Raw genomic sequence first — 19,308 nt, 5'->3', positions numbered from 1 at the left:
TTCTTCTTAGGGTCTCACTGTAACCATGGTGTTGGCTGAGCTACATTCTTGCCTGGAGACTGAGAATCTTCTTCCAGGCTCATTCATGTTGCTGGCAGATTTCATTTATTTGTGTTTGTAGGACTGAGGGCTCTTTCTTACGTTAGAGGCTGCACTGAGTATCTAAAGGCTGCTTGAAGTTCCTTGCCATGTGGACTTTCCTGGTATGGCAGCTTACTTCACTGAATCAACAAGAAGTCTCTAGAGCTAGAGACATTAAAATTTTTTTAATGTTTATTTATTTTTGAAAGAGAGAGAGAAACAGACATAGAGACAGAGCGTGTGGGGAAGGGGCAGAGAGAGAGGGAGACACAGAATCTGAAGCAGGCTCTAGGCTCTGAACTGTCAGCACAGAGCCTGATGCAGGGCTCAAACCCATGAACCATGAGGTCATGACCTAAGCTGAAGTCGGATGCTCAACTGACTGAGCCATCCAGGCACCCTATGATTGGAGTTTTATATAGCATGACTTAATCGTAGGAGTAAGATCCCATAGCCTTTGCCATATTCTTTTGGTTAAATGCAAATAAAAGTCTTGTCTATAGTCTAGGGGAAGGGATTGCAGAATGGTGTGAAGGAGGTGGAGATCATGGAGGGTCATGTATACTTAAAACTTTATAAAATATGGTTTGTTTAGCCATTAATTTATTCATTGAATATTTATTGAGGTTAACATCTGCTTTTCAGCTATGACAGAGTAATTGGATTGGATTTTTCCTCCAGCCATAAACAGCTATAAAACTGGACAAAATATATGAAGTAGAGCTCTTTTCAGGCACTGGACATTAGAGAGAAAGAACAAACAAGGTGAGCACCACATTTAGCCCATCTCTGTGCTTCAGGGCAGTTTCCTGACTGTGTCATGGGGAATGAAACTCAAATAGAGCAGGCAAGTCCTGCTGAGTTAAGGATGCAGAAATTGGAGTTCTGAGTCACTGAAGCAGCTGGAATTTGCTAAGCAGGGTATCAAAGAAGAAAGTATCAGTGTGACTTTCCCAAGAGTCCTTTACTGAGAGTTGGGCTAAACATGCATAGGCAATATTCCTCAAGGCCAACTAGAGAATGCATGTTAGATTGGGATAGGTCCCATTATACCTGGAGAGGTTGGATTCCAGCTCATCTGGAGAGAGACCTAGTTAACATAACTAAACATTTATCTGAGACCAGAAAGACCATGCTATAGGAGTAAGAGTTATATCTCAGAGCAAGATTAGCAGATTATGATCTGTGCTAAATCTGGCCTACTGATTGTTTTGTGTGGTTTGTGATCTAAGGATGGTTTTTATATTTTTTAGTGGCTGAAAAAATGATTACACAAGAATAGTATTTTGTGAAGCTTGAAAATTATGTGGAATATACATTCTAGTGACTGTAAATAAATTTGTTTTAAAATGCAGCCATCAATGCTAATTCATTTACATATTACTTTTGGGCTACATGGGCAAAGTCGAGCACTTGCTATAGACACTGTATGGCCCACGAGTCTAATACTTTTACTGTCTAGCCTTTTACAGAAAAAGGGTGGCCAACTCCCATTAAAGAGCAAGGATTGCTTTGGATCTGCTCTAATAAAGCCTAAAATTAGGCCTTCTTGGGATCATACAGAGAGGCACCAGGCAGAACAAAACTCACCAAGAAAGACAATACAATCTAGAAAACCCACACCATATTTACAGGGTTCAGCATACAACTAATTATTACTATACATGCAAATAAACAGGAAAATTTGAACCATATCAAGGGGAAAAATGCTATCGATAGAAACTGGTCCTGAGATAACCCACATTTGAAATTCGGAAAAATGAATTAAAGCAACTATTAACTTAATGACTTAAAATAAGATTACACAATTATAGAACTGAAAAGCATAATATCTGAAATGAAAAATTCACTGGATGGGCTTAACGGTGAATTGGAGATGACACAAGATGGGTTCTGTGAACTTATAGTCAGATCCATAGAAATTATCCAATATGAAGAATCAAAAGAAGAAAATCAGTGCTGGTAGTGGGGGAGACAGAGTCCCGATGACCTCTTGGATAATATCAAGCACTCTTACATATGTGTACTTAGAGTCCTAGGAGGAGAGGAAAGAGGGAAGGATTCAGAAAAATGTTTTTAAGAAATAATGATTAGACTCCCATTTTTAGTTTTTTTTTTTAATTTTTTCCTTTATTTTTGAGAGAGAGAGAATGTGAACAGAGGAGGGGCAGAGAGAAAGGGAGACGGAACATCTGAATCGGGCGGTGTACTGATGGCAGAGAGCCCAGTGCAGGGCTTGAACTCATGAACTGTGAGATCATAACCTGAGGTGAAGTCTGATGCTTAACCAACTGAGACATCCAGGCTCCCCTGAACTGTTTTTTTAATGTTTATTTATTTTGAGAGAGAGAGAGCATGTGTACACGCGTTTGTGCAAGTGGGTGAAAGGCAGAGAGAGGGGGAGAGAGAGAATCCCAAAGCAGTCTCTGCACTGTGAGCACAGAGCCTGGCATGTGGCTCGACTTCTCGAACCATGAGATCATGACCTGAGCCCAGATCCAGAGTCGGATGCTTGACTGACTTAGCTACCCAGGTGCCCCGATTAGACTCTCATTTCTTTATTTCAAAGCTACAGTAACCTAAACTCCATAGTATTGGCCTAAGGACAGACATAAATCAGTGGAGTAGAAGTGAGAGTCAAGACTAAAACATAAATTTGTGGGCAGTTGATTTTCTATATGGGTGCCAAGGCAGTTCAGTGAGGGAAAGAATAGTTTTTCAACAGATTGTGCTGGCAAACTGGATACCCACATGTAAGAGAATAAAAGTGACTGTATATTAAAAAAAAAATAATACGTTGGAATGGATCAGAGACCTAAATGTAAGAACTAAAATTATTAAACTTTTAGAAAAATAAATAAATTTGTGACATTGGATTAGGCAGTGAATTATTGGGTATAACACTGAAACCAAAGCGGGGGGAGGGGGGACAGGTAAATTGGACTTGATCAAAATGAAAACCTTTGTGCTTCAAAGGACATAAAAAGATAATCCATAAGAGAAAATATTTGCAAAATCATATTATCTAAGAAGGGTCTAGTGTCCAGAATATATAAAGAACTCCTAGAATTCAATACTAAAAAGGTAAAGAGCCCAATTAAAAATGAGCAAAGTAAAAATGAACAAACAAACAAAAAAATGGGCAAAGTATTTGAGTAGACATTTCTCCAAAGAAGATATATAAATGGCCAACAAGCATGTGAAATGATGTTCAGAATAGTTATTAAAGAAGGGCAAAGAAAGACACCATTGAGTTTTCTCTTCGACCCACTAAGATAACTATAATCAAAAAGCTGGATAATAACAGGTGTTAGAGTGTAGATTAATTGGTACTCTCATATGTTACATGTTACTATTAGAAATGTAAAATGATGTGGCTGCTTTGGAGACCAGTCTGACAGTTCCTCAAATGATTAAGCATAGACTTGCCATATGACCCACCAATTCCAGTCATAGTTATTTACCCCAGGGAATTGAAAACATATGTCCACGTAAGAACTTGCACATGGATGTTCATAGCAGCATTAGTCATAATAGCCAAAAAATGGAAGCAACCCCAGTGCTTATCAACTGATGAATGAATAAACAAAATGCATAGCCATACAATAGAATAACATGGATCAACATGTTCAAATAACATGTTCAAATAACAATTTGAAATAACATGGATTTAAACTGTGTGGGTCCACTTACATACAGGTTTTTTTTTTTTTTATATAAACATACTACAGTATTATAAATGTATTTTCTTTTCCTTATTATTTTCTATTCTCTAGCTCACTTTATAGTAAAATACAGTATATAAAACATACATAAAATAGGTGATTGACTGTTTATGTTATTGTAAGGCTTCCAATCAGGTTATTCATAATTAAATTTCTGGGCAGTCAAAAGTTACATGTAGATTTTCAGCTGCATAGGGAGGGATGTGAGTTGGCACTTCTAACCACTTGTTCAAGGGTCAACTCTATAATTTAGTCATGGAAAGGAATGAAGTATTGATCCATGCTATGGCATAGATGAAGTTTGAAATGTCATGCTAAGTGAAAGAAGGAAGACACAAAAGACTGCATATTGTATGCAAATTGGGATGCATTTATATGAAATGTCCAGAATGTGCAAAATCTAGAGACAGAAAGTAAATTAGTGTGACTGCTTATAAATATGAGGTTTTTCTGGAGTTGCATAATTTGATAGTAGTGATTGTTGTACAACCTTGTGAATATACTTAAAACTACTGAAATGTGCTTTTTTAAATGGTGAATTTTAAGCAAATATCATCTGAATTATATCTCAGTTTCTAAAAAAGAAATAATGGTTAATGATTTTTTTGTATTTGGGGGAGAAAACAATCTGTGTATTGGAAGAAGCTCAGGAAATTCTAAGCAAGTAAATATGTAGCATACCTAGGCATATCATAATCAAAATTCTGAAACCCAGTAATATATAGAAAATCTTGAAAGCTGCTACAAAAAAAGAAACATGACCTAAAAGAGAACGGTAAATGATGACGAATGATGGATGATGTCTTATGAGAAATCAAAATACAATACAGTGACATCTTAAGACACTCAAAGAAGCTACAGACAGGAGTGAAGAATACCAGAAATGGTTAACAAAATGGTAAATACAAAAGATTACCTCCTTTAACTGCTTTAAAAGGGATATGACTGTTTAAAATAAGAATGATAGAATTTTACAGAAGGGTTAATACTACCATTGAAATAAAATATATGACCACAGTTGTCTAAAGGATAGGGTCACTGAATCCTCAGTTAACTCTGGGTCAAAGAAGAAATCACAAGGGAAATTTAAAAATACTTCAAACTAAATGATAATGGAAACACAACATAATTAAAGTTTGTGAGCTTCATATAAAACCAAGCTTAGAGGAACTTACAAACTTTCTGTAGTAGAAAACATAATTTATACTGATATCAGGAATGAAAAATGGAATATTACTACAGATCCTATAGCTATTAAGAGGATAGTGAGAAATAAAATGAACAACTTTATGCCAGCAAATTTGACAAATTGACATACTCAGTGAAAATACAATTTACTGAAACTGACACAATAAATAGCAGATATGAATAACCCCTAAATGTATATAGAAGTTGGATTTGTCATTAAAAAAACTTTCTTGTAAAGTGAAATTTGTAAAGTTTCATTGGTGAATTCTATCGAATATTTAAGGAATAAATAGTACCAATCTTTACAGACTTTTTTTTCAGAAAATAGAAAGGGAGGGAATATTTCCCAGTTTGCTCAACAGGCCAGAGTAACTGATGCCAGAATGTGTAATGGGTATTAAAAGAAAAAAAACAAAACAAAAAAAAAAAAAACCACACACACACACAGACCAATATCCCTCATGAACATAAATGCAAAAACTCTCAAGAAAATACTAACAAACTGAATCTAGCAATATAGGAAAAGGACAATACACCACAACTGTGTTGAGGTTGTCCCAGAAATACAAGGGTGATTCAGCTTTCAAATATCAATGAATACATATAATTCAGCACATTTACAGACAAAGGTAGAAAAATCATACAGTCACATAGATCCTTGCTGAAAAAGGCTTTTGACAAAATTCAGTATCCATTTGTCCTCAAAACACTTAGCAAATTTAGGAATAGAAGGGAATTTCTTTGATTTGACACAGAGTAAGTATAAAAGCCTATAGCTAAAATCATGCTAAATGGTGGTTTACTGAATGTTTCACCCTAAGATCAGGAAAAAGGCAAGGATGTCTATTCCCACCACTTCTACGGGCAGTTTTACTCTACTGCAAAATATGTATTCCTAAAAAACAATATGCTGTTAAAAATCACAGGACTTGGGGGAAAATTCATTAAGGGCACAAAACTGAAAACTTTATTAGTGACAAAAAAATATAGGAACCTAATAAAAGCACAGTTTTACATATATTAAATGGTTAAGTACATAAATACTACAATAAATATGGCACTTTATATTGAAAAAGACTGGAAGTTTGGTTTGTAGAAATGAGCATTGGAAGAGTTTGCAGCCTGTCACTTATTGTGAAGTGGTGGAAGGAAAGTTGTCTCAAATCAGACAAAACCGTAACACCAGATGTGGATGAGTGTAGCTTGTAACGGGAATCGAGGAGGCAGGTGCATTGCCGAAGTGTGTGTGTTTTGTGTATTTTGTGGCTCAGTTTAGCTGGGTGCAGTTTCTTTATTCACCTAGTATTTCTGGTGGACAGTATTTACAAAAGTAAATATGAAGTTCACATTCCTCAAATTGTTCTCTAATACATCACTTGCTTTGGAACCAATCCAAAAAACTTGAATGGTGTATATACACAAATGTGTATATATGTACATATAAATTATTCATATGTATTCACATAATATGTGTATATATGAATAACCAATTAGCACATGAAAAGGCACTCAACACCTTTAGTCATCAGGGAAGTGCATATTAAAACCACAATGAATGCTTACTTTGGCAGTGTATAAATTGGAATTGGAAGGAGAGGAGATAAGGATGACACACACAGTTGTGAAACATTCCATATTTAAAACAAAAAAAAATGACTAAAATTAAAAAGACTGACAGCACCAAGTTTGAGGACATGGAATAACCAAGACTCTTATAACTTGGTGGTGGTTGTGTAAAATTGTGGTATCACCTTGGAAAACAATTTGGCAGTTTCTAAATAATGTTAACCATAAACTTATTCTGTGATCCAGCATTTCTGTTTTAAGGTAAATACCCAAGAAAAATGAAAACATGTTCACAAAATATTTGTACACTAAAGTTCACAGCAGCTTTCTTAATAATAGCTACAATCTGGATACGATCTTAATGTAAGATTTTTGGATGAACAGACTGGTTTAACAATTCAGTGGTATACTACTCTGCAGCAAAAAGGAACTATTTATACATGCAGTAACAGATGAATTTCAAAAGCATTGTGCTAAGTAAAAGATGCTGGATTATACAATACTACATTTTATGATTCTATTTGTATGTGATTGTATTCTAGGCAAAACTAATCTTGTGTTACAAATCAGACAAGCTGGGTCAAAATGAGGGGGAACTGATTGCAAAGGGCCCCAAAGAACTTTTTGGGTGTAGTGACGGTAATATTGTATATCTTATTTGGGCAGATTTAACTGTTTATCTGTATACTTAAAGTTTTTGCGTTTCACTCTGTGTGAATCAGTAACACTGACTTGATTTAAAAAGTTTACTGAGAAAGGACAGGTGAGAACAGTCATGGTCTCTGCCTTGTGGAGGTTAAAAGTGGTGTGACATAAGAACGTAAGTGACATAGAGTTAAGCATATGAACTTTGTGAACTTAACCCAGACTTGGGATGTAAAAAATTTCCTGGAGGAGGTGATGTAAATCTGAACCTGAAGAAGGAGGAGGATATTTTTGTAGTTGTGTAAGTGGTCAAGTGATAGGCAAGGAGAAAGAGGGTTCTAGGCAGAGGAGATGTTTTGTGTAGAGGCACAGAAATGAGGGAGTAAGGCTGAGAGAATGAGTAGGTGATGGATAATCAAGATCATCGGAGCAGAGAGTATGTGTGTGGGAGAAGGGAAAGAGAATGGAGTATGTGAAGTGGGAGCAAGAGATTATGATGAAGAGGTTAGCAGAGATGTAAGTCTTTCAGAACCTCGAAGGCTTTGGGAGAAGTTTGATTTTTTTCCTGAAAGGAGAGCAGAGCAGCTGAGTGTGAGAAGATCTGATTTGTATTTTAGGAAAAGCACCGTGACTCCCAATGTGAAAATCGAATTAAAGGGCTTAGGACTTCGGGCATGAGACCCAGCTTCAAGGCTTCTCAGAAATATCAGATAGTTGACAGTTTGTACTAGGAAAGCGGCTCTGGGGATGTTGAAAGTGAATGGATTCAGATCTGTTTGGGATGTGGACTCAGTAGAACTTGACTGAATGTGGGAGGTGGGGAGGAGGAGTCAAGAGGACATTTCTTTTGGATTTGCTGAAGTCTCATATGCCTACTGATATATCTACTAGATCAATGAGCATATGCATCCTTGTCATGAGAAGGATCTTGGCTGGGACAGATATCAAGACTTATTAGTCCATAAATGATGTGGAAGTAGGAAAGCTTATGAGGGTGAGTATGGAATGAAAAAAGCAATGAGGTCCTAGGCTAGAAACTTGAAGAATACCGGCATTTAAGGAATGGCGCTGGAATAGGCTTTTTGCAAATGAGAATGAGAGAAGATCAGAGAAAAATGAGAAGTGTGGTATCACAGACTTGAGGATGACTGCTTCAAGGAGTATATTCAAAGATGCTAGATGTTTGGTGAGAGCTTAAAACAAGGGCTGAAAGGTACCATTGCTGACCTTCAAGAGAGCAGTTTGCAAGAGTGGTGAGGGTAGCAGACAGATTACATGGGTAATAAGAGCTGACTGCCAGCTTGGTCACCTTAAAGGTTGGCTCTGAAGGGAAGAAGAAAGAGGACTGTAACCAGAGGGAAGTTGGGTTGTTTTTTTTTTTTTAAGTTTTATTTTATTATTTTAATTTTATTTTTTAATTTACATGTAAATAAGCATATAGTGTAACAATGATTTCAGGAGTAGATTCCTTAATGATTCCTACCCATTGAGCCCATCCCTCCTCCCACAACCCCTCCAGTAACCCTCTGTTTGTTCTCTATATTTAAGAGTCTGTTTTGTCCCCCTCCATGTTTTTATACTATTTTTGCTTCCCTTCCCTTATGTTCATCTGTTTTCTTTTTTTTTTTTTTTTAATTTTGCTTTGGGTGCATGTTTTATTTTTAGGAACAAATAATGGGAAACAGTGATTAGAGAGAAAATCGTTAAAAATGATTTATAGGAAGAGGGAAATAATTAATTGCATTGAGTTTCATAGATTCAAAAAGATGGGATATAGCAAATACGATGGTAGATACTCCTTAGATTGTACCAGGAGGGAAGGAGGTGATTGGTTGAAGGTAAGTTTGCAGATTGGATCTGGTAAAATTAGAAGCTTTAAGAAAATTGGGGTGCCTGGCTGTCTCATTTGGTAGAGTGTGCAACTCCTGATCTTGGGGTTGTGAGTTCAAGCCCCATGTTGGGTATAGAGATTACTTAAAAATAAGGTCTTTAAAAAGGTTTAAGAAAATCAAGAAAGTTTAACCAATTTTAGTGCTGATTTTAACATTGATTCCATTAACTTTCATGGCATATTCTTCTGTCATCCTGAAAATTATATTTTAAAAGATATATTTGAAAAATCCCCTCCCTTTCGATCCCCACATGCACACACACCAAAGTGATCTTAGAAGGAAATTTGAAGATTTTATAAAAGGAAGTGTTTTAAACTCTGGCCTTATATTTTCCCTGTAAGAACGCGGAGCGTGCTATTAGAGGTGACTCAACAGTCAAATAAAACAACATTGCTATGTATGTTATTTTGCCATAACAAAATACCACAGACTGAATGGCTTAAAAAGAGAAATTTATTTTCTCACACACGGTTCAGGAGGCTGGAAAATCCAAGATCAAAGTCCAGCAGGATTCAGTTTCTGGTGAGGGCTGTTTTCCTGGTGTGCAGATGGTTGCTTTCTCTCTGTGTCTTTATATGGCCTTTCCTCCTTGTGTGTGGAGAGTGAGTGAGCTCTGTGCTGTCTTTCTTATAAGGACACTAGTCCTGTTGGATCAGGGTCCCACCCATATGATTTCATTTAACCTTAATTGATTCCTTAGGGGCCCGTCTCCAAATACAACCACATTGAGGATTAGGGCTTCAGCATGAGAATATTAGGGGGACACAAACATTGAGTCTGTAACACTCTATTAGCAACTGCTGCATTTTTAAGGGGGTGTTTGATTCTTTTGGATCACATGGAGACTTTTTGTTTTCCTCTCTTGTCTTAATAGAGCTTACAGTATTTTTTAAAAATTGAGGTATAATTGACATATAGTATTATATTACTCTTGAGTGTGCAACATGATTCAGTATTTGTATAAGTTGCAAGAAGATCACTAGTTAACATCTGTCACCATACGTAGTTACAAATTTTTTCTTGTGATGAGAATTTTTAAAATTTACTCTCAGCAGCTTTCAAATATACAATACAGTATTTGTTTTGAGAGAGAGAGGGCGAGAGTGAGCAAGGGGCAGAGAGGGAGAGAGAGACAGAATCCCATGAGAGGCAGAGAAAGAGAATCCCATGAGGGGCGGAGAGAGAGAGGGAGAGAGCGTGAATCCCACGCAGGCTCCACACTGTCAGAGCAGAGCCCGAAGTGAGGCTTGAAGCGGGGCTTGAACTCACAAACTGTGAGATCATGACCTGAGCCAAAGTCAGGTGCTTAACCGACTGAGCCACACAGGCACCCCTACAATACACTATTAGTGACTGTAGTTATCGAGCTGTACATTACACCCCCATGTAATTATTACTTATTTCATAACTGGAAGTTTTTATCTTTTGATCCCCTTCACTCTTTTTGTGTAATCCTCAACCACTGCCTCTGGCAATTACTAGTTTATGCTCTGTATCTGTGAGCTTCACCGCCCCCCGCCCCTTTTAGATTCCACATATAAGTGAGATCATTATGGTATGTGTGTTTCTCTTTCTGACTTACTTCACTTAGATAATGCCTCAAGGTCCATCCGTGTCACAGATGCAGAGACCTTGTTCTTTTTAATGGCTGAATGGTATTCTATTATGTGTGTATATGTATGTGTATATATACATATACACATACCACATCTTCTTTATCCATTCATCTGTCCAAGGACAGTTATGTTGTTTCTATGTCCTGGCTACCATAAATAATGCTGCAGTGAACATGGGAGTGCAGATATCTTTCTGAGATAGTGATTTCGTTTTTAAGTTTTGGAGAAACCTCCACATAGTATTTTCCATAGTGTCTGTACCAATTTATATTCCTGCTGTCAATACAAAAGGGTTCTTTTTCTCAACATCCTCATCAACATTTGTTATTTCTTGTCTTTTTGTTAATAGCCATCTATTAGGAGTGCGGTGATATCACTGTGGTTTTGATTTGCATTTCTCTGATGATGAGTGATGTTGAGCATCTGTGTCTGTTTGTCGTATGTAGGTCTTCTTTGGAAAAATGTCTATTTTTTAATTGGATGGTTTTTTTTTTGTTGATGAGTTGTATGATTTTTTAAAATATATTTTGGATATTATTCCTTTACTAGATATATGATTTGCAGTTATTTTCTCCTCTTCCATAGATTGCCTTTTCATTTTGTTGATGGTTTTTGCTGTGCACAAGCTTTTTAGTTTGTTCTAGTCATACTTGTTTGTTTTTGCTTTTGTTGCCTTAGCTTTTGGTGTCAAGCTTGAAATATTAATAAGTTGAACCAATTTGACAATACATTTCATATATTAAAAAAAAAGAAATATTAATAAGTTGAAAAGCCTTTTTTTTTTTTTCACTTGTGAGTAGTTTCAGTTTAGTGTTGTTTGGTTATCTAATGTTTATGTATCTATTTTAGACCGTCTAAATTGGATTCATATTTTAATTAAAGGACACTGACGATAATATCTAAGTAAGTGGTATTTTCCAGATTAGACTGGGATGCCTGGGTGGCTCAGTTGGTTAAGCATCCGACTTCAGCTCAGGTCATAATCTCACGGTTTGTGGGTTCGAGTCCAGTGTTGGGCTCTGTGCTGACGGCTCGGAGCCTGGAGCCTGCTTCAGATTCTGTGTCTCCCTCTCTCTCTGTCCCTCCTCCACTTGCTCTCTGTCTCTGTCTGTCTGTCTCTGTCTCTTTCAAAAATAAATGAACATTAAAAAAATTTTTTTAAGTGAAATTAGATAAGTTTATCAGCCATTTTGACTTGAAAGATTAATGAAAGCAAGTAAACATGGTGTCAGACTCTACCTGTATTTGCAAGAATTTGTTTGGACTGAGAAGATAATGCACTTATACACAACTGCTAATGTATGTAAGAAGATATTAGAAATGTAATGAATCAAGAATCTGTCTGGAATTTTATTGTGAAGCTTTTAAAAAAAGATTTCCCACCCCACCACAACCTAATCATGGAAGGAAGAACATCTCATGAGCAGGAGCTGAGGGGGCTTTGACTGAAACATCTGTCACTTTATTCATTGCAATGATTGATTCAGTTGCTGTGACTGCCTGTGTAGATATTTCCTCTTTCTGTTACTGCTTTCATGTTTTCTTTGAGTTCATTTTATTAAATAGTTCACTTTCCTCCTAGAGATATAGAATATTCTCTCGAAGCGTACATATATAAAAACCTACAGTCTTGATAGACCCCTCATTTACAATAAAGACTAGTCATTTATGACGGTCAGCTATCAGTTATGGGTGTCTGCAAATTGGTTAAGTTTAGAAACATGCAGAACAATAGAAATCTGGGAAAAGCAAAGCTTCAGTATCTTTTCTGATTGCAGGAGCTGTTGAGGGGATTAGCCGCCTATGCTGAAGCAACACTAGAAAATGGGGGATTTTTCCCTTTGATTTCTCAAACCATTGTTTTTGAGAGATCCTAACTCCTTTTTTCATAATCAGATTGTACACAATTTTAAGAAATTCTAACAGTATGTAAGCTTAAATAGGTCATAAATTCAAGCTACAGGAAAGTAATATTTACTTTGGAGTATGAACTTTCTTATTTGGAGTATGAACTTTCTTATTTGCTGCCACTCATACATCACCAAAATGGACAGTTAGTGGCACAGAGAACTGTACAGTATCTGAAAAAGCCATTCTAAATTTAGAGACCAAATATAACAAAGTTAAAGTTTTCATAAATAGAAATAATTATTACAATGTTAATCCATTTGAATATCATAGCATTGATATGATGTACATTTATTGTTTATCCTGGTCAGGAAACCAGGACAACTCCCTTCAATCTAGCCTAAGCAGAACAAATACAGTGGATTGTAAAGCTGATTAAGGCAGGGACCCTCCCTCTGCCATCCATACCCTCTCCCATCTTGTAGTGTTGCCTTTCTCTCTCTCCTATTCTCCTTTTGCCTTTTCATTTTTACAGAATTTTATATTTTCTCATCATCTTTGCCTTTGTGTGCCTGTGTCTGAAAATCCCTGTCTTTGTTCTTCATGGATCTCTGGTTCAATAGCACCATGAATCTAAAAATCCCTTTGTACCTAGAGAGACAATTTGATTGTCTCAGCTGGTCTCTTCTCCAGGCAGCTGTGACCAGTGGGGAGTTAAATAATGCCTGACCTTTTTACTCAGCAGATCCGTGCAGTCCAATTCTTATTAGAACAGGAGGTATGAATGACTATTTGCATTAAAAAAAAAATATTTTAGGAAATATCAGTGGGTAGTAAGGTGCCTTTTCTTTTGGTAGGAGGGCATGTATTGTAAATTTCCTTGTCATTCAGGAGCTTTCCATGATTGGGGTAGTTGAATGTTGCTGTTAATAGTATCCAAGTAGGCTATCGCTAAGTGCTTTTTTTCTGCCATTATTACTTGTCTCAGTTTTTACCAAAGGACTTATCAACGACTTTTGGTAAAATAATCTTTGAATATAATCATTACCTTAAGTATTCAGGTCTTATGGAGGAAGTGGTATTGCATAGTGGTTAAAAACTGGGACTCTTGAGTCAGACTACTCCTCGCTTGACCACTTGCAAGCTGTGCGACTCTCTCTACTCCCTGGTCTTTTTAATTAATTAGTTAATTAAAAATTTTTTAATCTGTGAAGTAGCAATGACAGTTTTTACTGTAAGGGTGGTTATGAAGATTAAATTACATAGTCCATATGAAAAGTCTTGTACAATGTTTGTCACATAGTAAGTGTTCAATTAGTGTTGGCTCTTATTCTCGTTCTTTTTTCAGTGAAAAGAACTGTAGTCATCTAATTCACATAACTGCTTATCTGTCTAGTGATCTTTACCTCACCTGCCTAAAAGATTCAGTGACATGTAGGATATAAATTTTGGTGTTGACCTTAAAAGCTGCATTTTAACCGCTTCATTAAGGTCTAATTGACATGCAGCAAACTGTACATATTAAAAATGTACACTTTGATAAGTTTATACTACAATTTATGTGTTCATTTACCTGTTGACATTTAGGATGTTTCCTGGATTTTGGCTGTTAGAAATGAGACAACTGTGAATATTCACATGCAAGTCTTTGTATGGAAAAATGTTTTTGTTTCTCTTAGGTAATTGCCTAGTTGTAGAATGACTGGATCAGATGGAAGGTGTATGTTTACCTTTTCTAAAAAATGACCAAACTGTTTTCCAAAGTCAGAGCCTTCTTTTATGTTGTTTTAAACATAATGTTACATAAGAATTATTAGAAAAAGTACAAAATACACCAGCTAGCTAAATATTTTTAACTTAATTTAAAGAGTATTTGGAATTGTACTGAAATCTCATTATTGGGAAGTTAACAGATGGTTTGCTAAAAATATTGGATAGTTGAGGGAGATACATTTCTTTACGAAGCTAATTTTGTAATATGTGTACCTGTTTTATATGTGTATTTTTTTCCTTCGATAGAGTTTTCCAGAAAAGGACCTTCTGCACTGTCCATCTAAGGATGCAATTGAAGCTCATTTTATGTCTTGTGTGAAAGAAGCTGATGCATTAAAGCATAAAAGTCAAGTAATCAATGAAATGCAGAAAAAAGATCATAAGCAGCTCTGGATGGGATTACAAAATGGTAAATATAACACCGTTTAATTTCAGAATACCACTTTTTAAAGTATGAAATAACTGTAACCCTGTGAGTAGCTGGTACGTTTTAGGATTGGTGGTACAAGTTTAAATTCCAGCCTCTACACACAAAATTTAGCTACAAAAGTAGCTGCCTTTACCCGTCCGTAACATCGTATTCTTCCAACATCCTTCTCTTCCTGGATTCGCTAGTATTGGGATGGTTGCTTTGCCCTTAACACCAGCTGGTATTACAAACCTCTTGTGTTTAGCTTCTGGAGAAAGTGCCCTCGTTGCTAGTCATCTTCCTGGAATTGCAACTGGACACCCTGTGTGCATACCAAAGTGCCTCCCCCTGCTAGGGCACAAACTCCAGCCCTTGCTTTCTCAGAGCAGTATGACTTGCTTCGTGCTTGTATTCTCTCTCCCCTGGCTGGGATTTAGAAAATACACTCAAGGAAAAAGCTGAGAGGAATCTGCAGCTCACCTCTGTATTCTCCCATCTTCTTAATCTTGCCTGCATTGATTGCCCCCCAGTTGTCTTATTTACAGGCAGCCATTGTTTTGCATGGGTCCAGTAGTTCATATGCTTTAGTTAAATAGTACTAGGTCCTTAACAATCTGGTTCAAATTTCACTTACTTTCATAAAGTTACTGAAATTACATAAAGTACAAACTTTATTGCTAGCTCTTTAGTCCATGAATCATTTACCAGCATAGATGCATCATGATCAGAGACCAGTCACATCACTTCCTTCAGTGTCTGTCAGTGAATCATCGTTACTCACCTGTTACTTAGTTTACCCACAGACAGCAAAGCATGTAGTTGTGTTCCCTCCTTGTCTCCAGTGATAAGCCCATATAACATTTTGTAAAAGTGGATAATTGAAAGAGGGAATTGGCCAAGAAAGGTGAAAGTGCAGCAAATCCACAAAAAGTGGTAATGTTGGCCGTGGGATTTTACAGGAATAATGGAACCGTAAAAGAAACAGCGGGCTGTGAGCGTGTAGACACTACCATCTTTTGAGATGCTAGATATGCAGCCACAGGAACTTGGCGAAGGTGAACGTTTCCGCGTAAATGGGGAAAGTGATTGTGACAAAAAGGGTGAATTTATCCCTGTCAAAATGATGCTGGCAAAAAACTTAGCATTACAGGAACGCTCACGTTCCTGTAATGTTTCATGACATTGGAAGTGCAAATGATGAAATGCAAATGATGAAGTTGATCCGGACCCAGAAAGGCATGTGACAGTTTGCCAAGGTTTAGGAAAGATGCTCGCTTGTAAGCTCTATGTCAAGAAAGCAAGCACTATTCAAACTGTGCTTTAGTTTTTTACAGAATAATAAATAAGATGCTGGAATTCTCAGCGTTTCTCATGTTTTAAATTCCAGTATACTAAATAAATTAATTTTGTTTACTTCATTTTCTTATGCATTTATAACTAAGAAAGAGAGTTTTTAATGTTTTGACAATTTTTAAAGACCACACCATTGATTATTAAGATCACTTTGCACGGTTTCATGGTGACTTTTCCAGTCCTGCACTACTATGCAAAGCAAGGCTTGCCTGTATTTGTCCATATAGTTGTTTTTAGATAGGAAATTAGTCCAAAATAAGCTGGAATTTAATGGCAATAATGAGAATAAAATAGAAGACCCACTTTCTCCCCCAACTCCACCCTTGAAAACATAATTTTAGTAATTTTTAAAAACTGTGATCCATTTTTATCTTTGAGACTATACTATTACCATGGCAAAGAGGTATTTGTTGTCATGTAGTATTTATTGAATTTTCATTATACAAACAGGACATTATCTGAGACTTCAGTAGTGCAAAAGGTACATACTTGATGACAGTGTGTATTGTAAATTAAATTTTGTCATTTCTCTTAATTTCTTAGATTTGAGTTACAATGAGTTGCTCCTTAGTTTTATATTTGTATGTTTGGTATTTCTTAATTAGATTGTAAGTTTTGCAAAGGCAGCCTTTCCCCTCCTTTATCTTACTGAGTATACAAATTCCTATTAAATATTTAAGAGAGTTTACAATCCCTTAAGATATATTTCTTCCTTTTTCTTGCTGGCTATTTGAAGATGAAATTGTAGGAGACTTGTGAATAAGAAGATAACCTAAGTAGAAGAAGCCTGGAATCTTGTCAAGAGAGCAGGGATCTGAGAATAGTTTGGCTTCAGAATTGAAGTAAATAATTTAAATGGGCATTCAAGTAGGTGTTCTTGAAATCTGTTGTGAAACTGGGTGAGCCTGCTGTAGAGAGAGCTCAAGGATTCAGCAGCGGATTCTAAAGATGATTAAAATGTTTCACTTGGGGCATTGGAGGCTTGAGTGTGAGGGGCTGGTTAGGAGTTGTTTAGTTTCAACTCTCCTAGCAGCTCCGTAGGGCAACTCATTCAATCCCTTTGAGCTTCAGTTTCTTTATATGTAAAACATGAGCATATCTGCTATGTTCTCTTATAGGTGTCTTTAGAGGGTTTAAAGAAACACTTACACAGTTTATGGGAAAGTGTGTGAAAGGAAGTAAAGCTGTCTTGAAAAGAATTACTGAGAAGTCACTTTGAGACCCTAGAACAGGGGGTTGGCAGACTATGGTCATGGGTCAGCCACCAGTTTTTATAAAAACAGTCTTTATAATAAAGACTTATTAGAACCCTGCCACACCCGTTATTTGTGTATTGTCTGTGACAGCTTTCATGCTACAATGGCTGAGTTAATAGTTGTGACAGAGACCATGTGGCCCACAGCCTAAAATATTTACTCGCTCTGCCCGCTTTAGAAAGCATTTGCCAGCTCACAGAAGGTTGACTAAACCAACAGCTCGTATTTATCATTGACCTAAAGCATGACTCAGAATGTCACATTCAGAGTTTGGTATAACTTAATGTATCAGACTTAGTCTAATAACTGCCTTCATTGCTATTTTTTGGCGTAAAATACCTCTTTTCCTATTTTTGTCTTAGCTCATATTCTTTCTTGGACATATGACTGTTTTAAAGTTAGCTTTATTAAGTTAAATTTTATTAAATTACTTTTCAAATTGAATTTCATTAAATCTGACTGGAAATGGTATGTGGTTAAAATGTACTTTCTTCCATTTTTATTTTTAGTTCTAAATTATTTTTTGTAGCAATTGTGTTTGGTCTGTCTTGCTTGTACTGGTAATGATTGAACTTACACTCAAAATCGTTCGTGTGGTATCCTGTGGGTACTGGAGACCTTGGCAGTTTATTTATTCTACTTTTTAAAATCTAAACTATTCATTTAGGAAATTTTTAGCTAAGTAAAGGCTGTTTGTAGGAAATCTATCTGGGGATAAAAGGCTGAATGTAAAGCCTTTTGAATGAATGCTACATTAAAGTAAATTGATGAAAGATGGGTTTAGTAGTTCCTTCTGCCTAGAATGCCCTTTCCTTCTCTTTTGTCTAATTCCTACTTGTGCTTTCGTGCTTATTTCTCTCATCACCTGCTATGTGAAGCCTTCTTTATTTTTTTAGCCAACAGATATTTAAAGAAGATCTAACATGTTCCTGACACTACTAGGAGTTAGTGACCATCCAGCAGTGATAAAACAAACATGGACCCTGTCTGCATGAAGCTTATAGCCACATGGAGGCAGAACTACCCATGTTTTCATGTTGTCAGGGCTTCTTGTCTGTCCATATGCATTTTTGCTCTCCTATTTTATCATGCTCTCATATAGTTATGATTTATGTAATTCTGCTAGAATATAAATTTCTCCTGGTTGGAGTGTATTATACATTTTGTAATCCCTGCCATCTAGTCCAGTCTTAGGCATGGAGCAGACAGAGTTAATATTGACTGAATGACTATTTATTCGTTTTTAATACTGTAAGGAAATAATATCAACAGCCTTTTATAAATAGTTTAATACTAGTGTAAAATGGAGGAAGTATTTTGTTTGAATTTATTTATGGAAATGGATTTTATGTTTAAGAACTTTTCCGTCCAAAAGAAGGTCCTATTAATTTGTGAAAACAAAGATATTTCACCTTTTGATTTGTATAATTGTAAATTGGTCAGAATTGAGACATAGCAGATGGTAAGTTTATTTCATTCAGAACTGCACCTGTAGATCCTAACAACTAAACAACGATTTAAACAGTTTTTGAATACTTTCAAATGCTAATTTTAATTTTTCAGATCTGTGTGAAAGAGAAATAAGAAAAACTTTTGAAACCAAGAAAACTCATTTAAGACATACTGTGCCTTTCAGTGTTTTTTATGGGTTTTCATTTTAGATATAAGAGTATTTAACCTCCCTGTGAAACCACGTTAATGACCACAAAAAAGAAAAGAAAGTAACATTTTTATTATATAGGAGGCTGTTGTCACTACATGTGCAGGCTATTTTCTATTAAATGTCAAGCTATTTTTCTTATAAGCTAGAGATTTGAAGAAATCTCCAAAATATATTTTTAACATATGACTTAGTTTTCAGCATTGGTTTTTTGAATACACTAAAAAAGAAAGATAGCATTAGGTAAATTCCATAGTCCTTCAAATAAATCTAAGTTTTGACTGCTAAATCTGTTG

The 19,308-nt window shown here is 36.1% G+C and overlaps 1 protein-coding gene across 1 annotated transcript in view; it reads left to right on the top strand.

Moving 5' to 3' along the window:
* ATG5 (autophagy related 5) overlaps positions 1 to 19,308 on the top strand; it is a 128,599-nt gene that overhangs the window by 36,847 nt on the left and 72,444 nt on the right. The window contains exon 5 of the mRNA XM_007085492.3: positions 14,581 to 14,743. Within this exon, the coding sequence (XP_007085554.1) occupies positions 14,581 to 14,743 (163 nt within the window). The remainder of the gene's footprint in view (positions 1 to 14,580; positions 14,744 to 19,308) is intronic.

The sequence above is a fragment of the Panthera tigris genome, chromosome B2 (genome assembly GCF_018350195.1).
Source record: "Panthera tigris isolate Pti1 chromosome B2, P.tigris_Pti1_mat1.1, whole genome shotgun sequence".
Classification (NCBI taxonomy): domain Eukaryota; kingdom Metazoa; phylum Chordata; class Mammalia; order Carnivora; family Felidae; genus Panthera; species Panthera tigris.
Note: the sequence above shows the minus strand (reverse complement) of the source record. Positions and strands in the feature narration are given on the sequence as shown.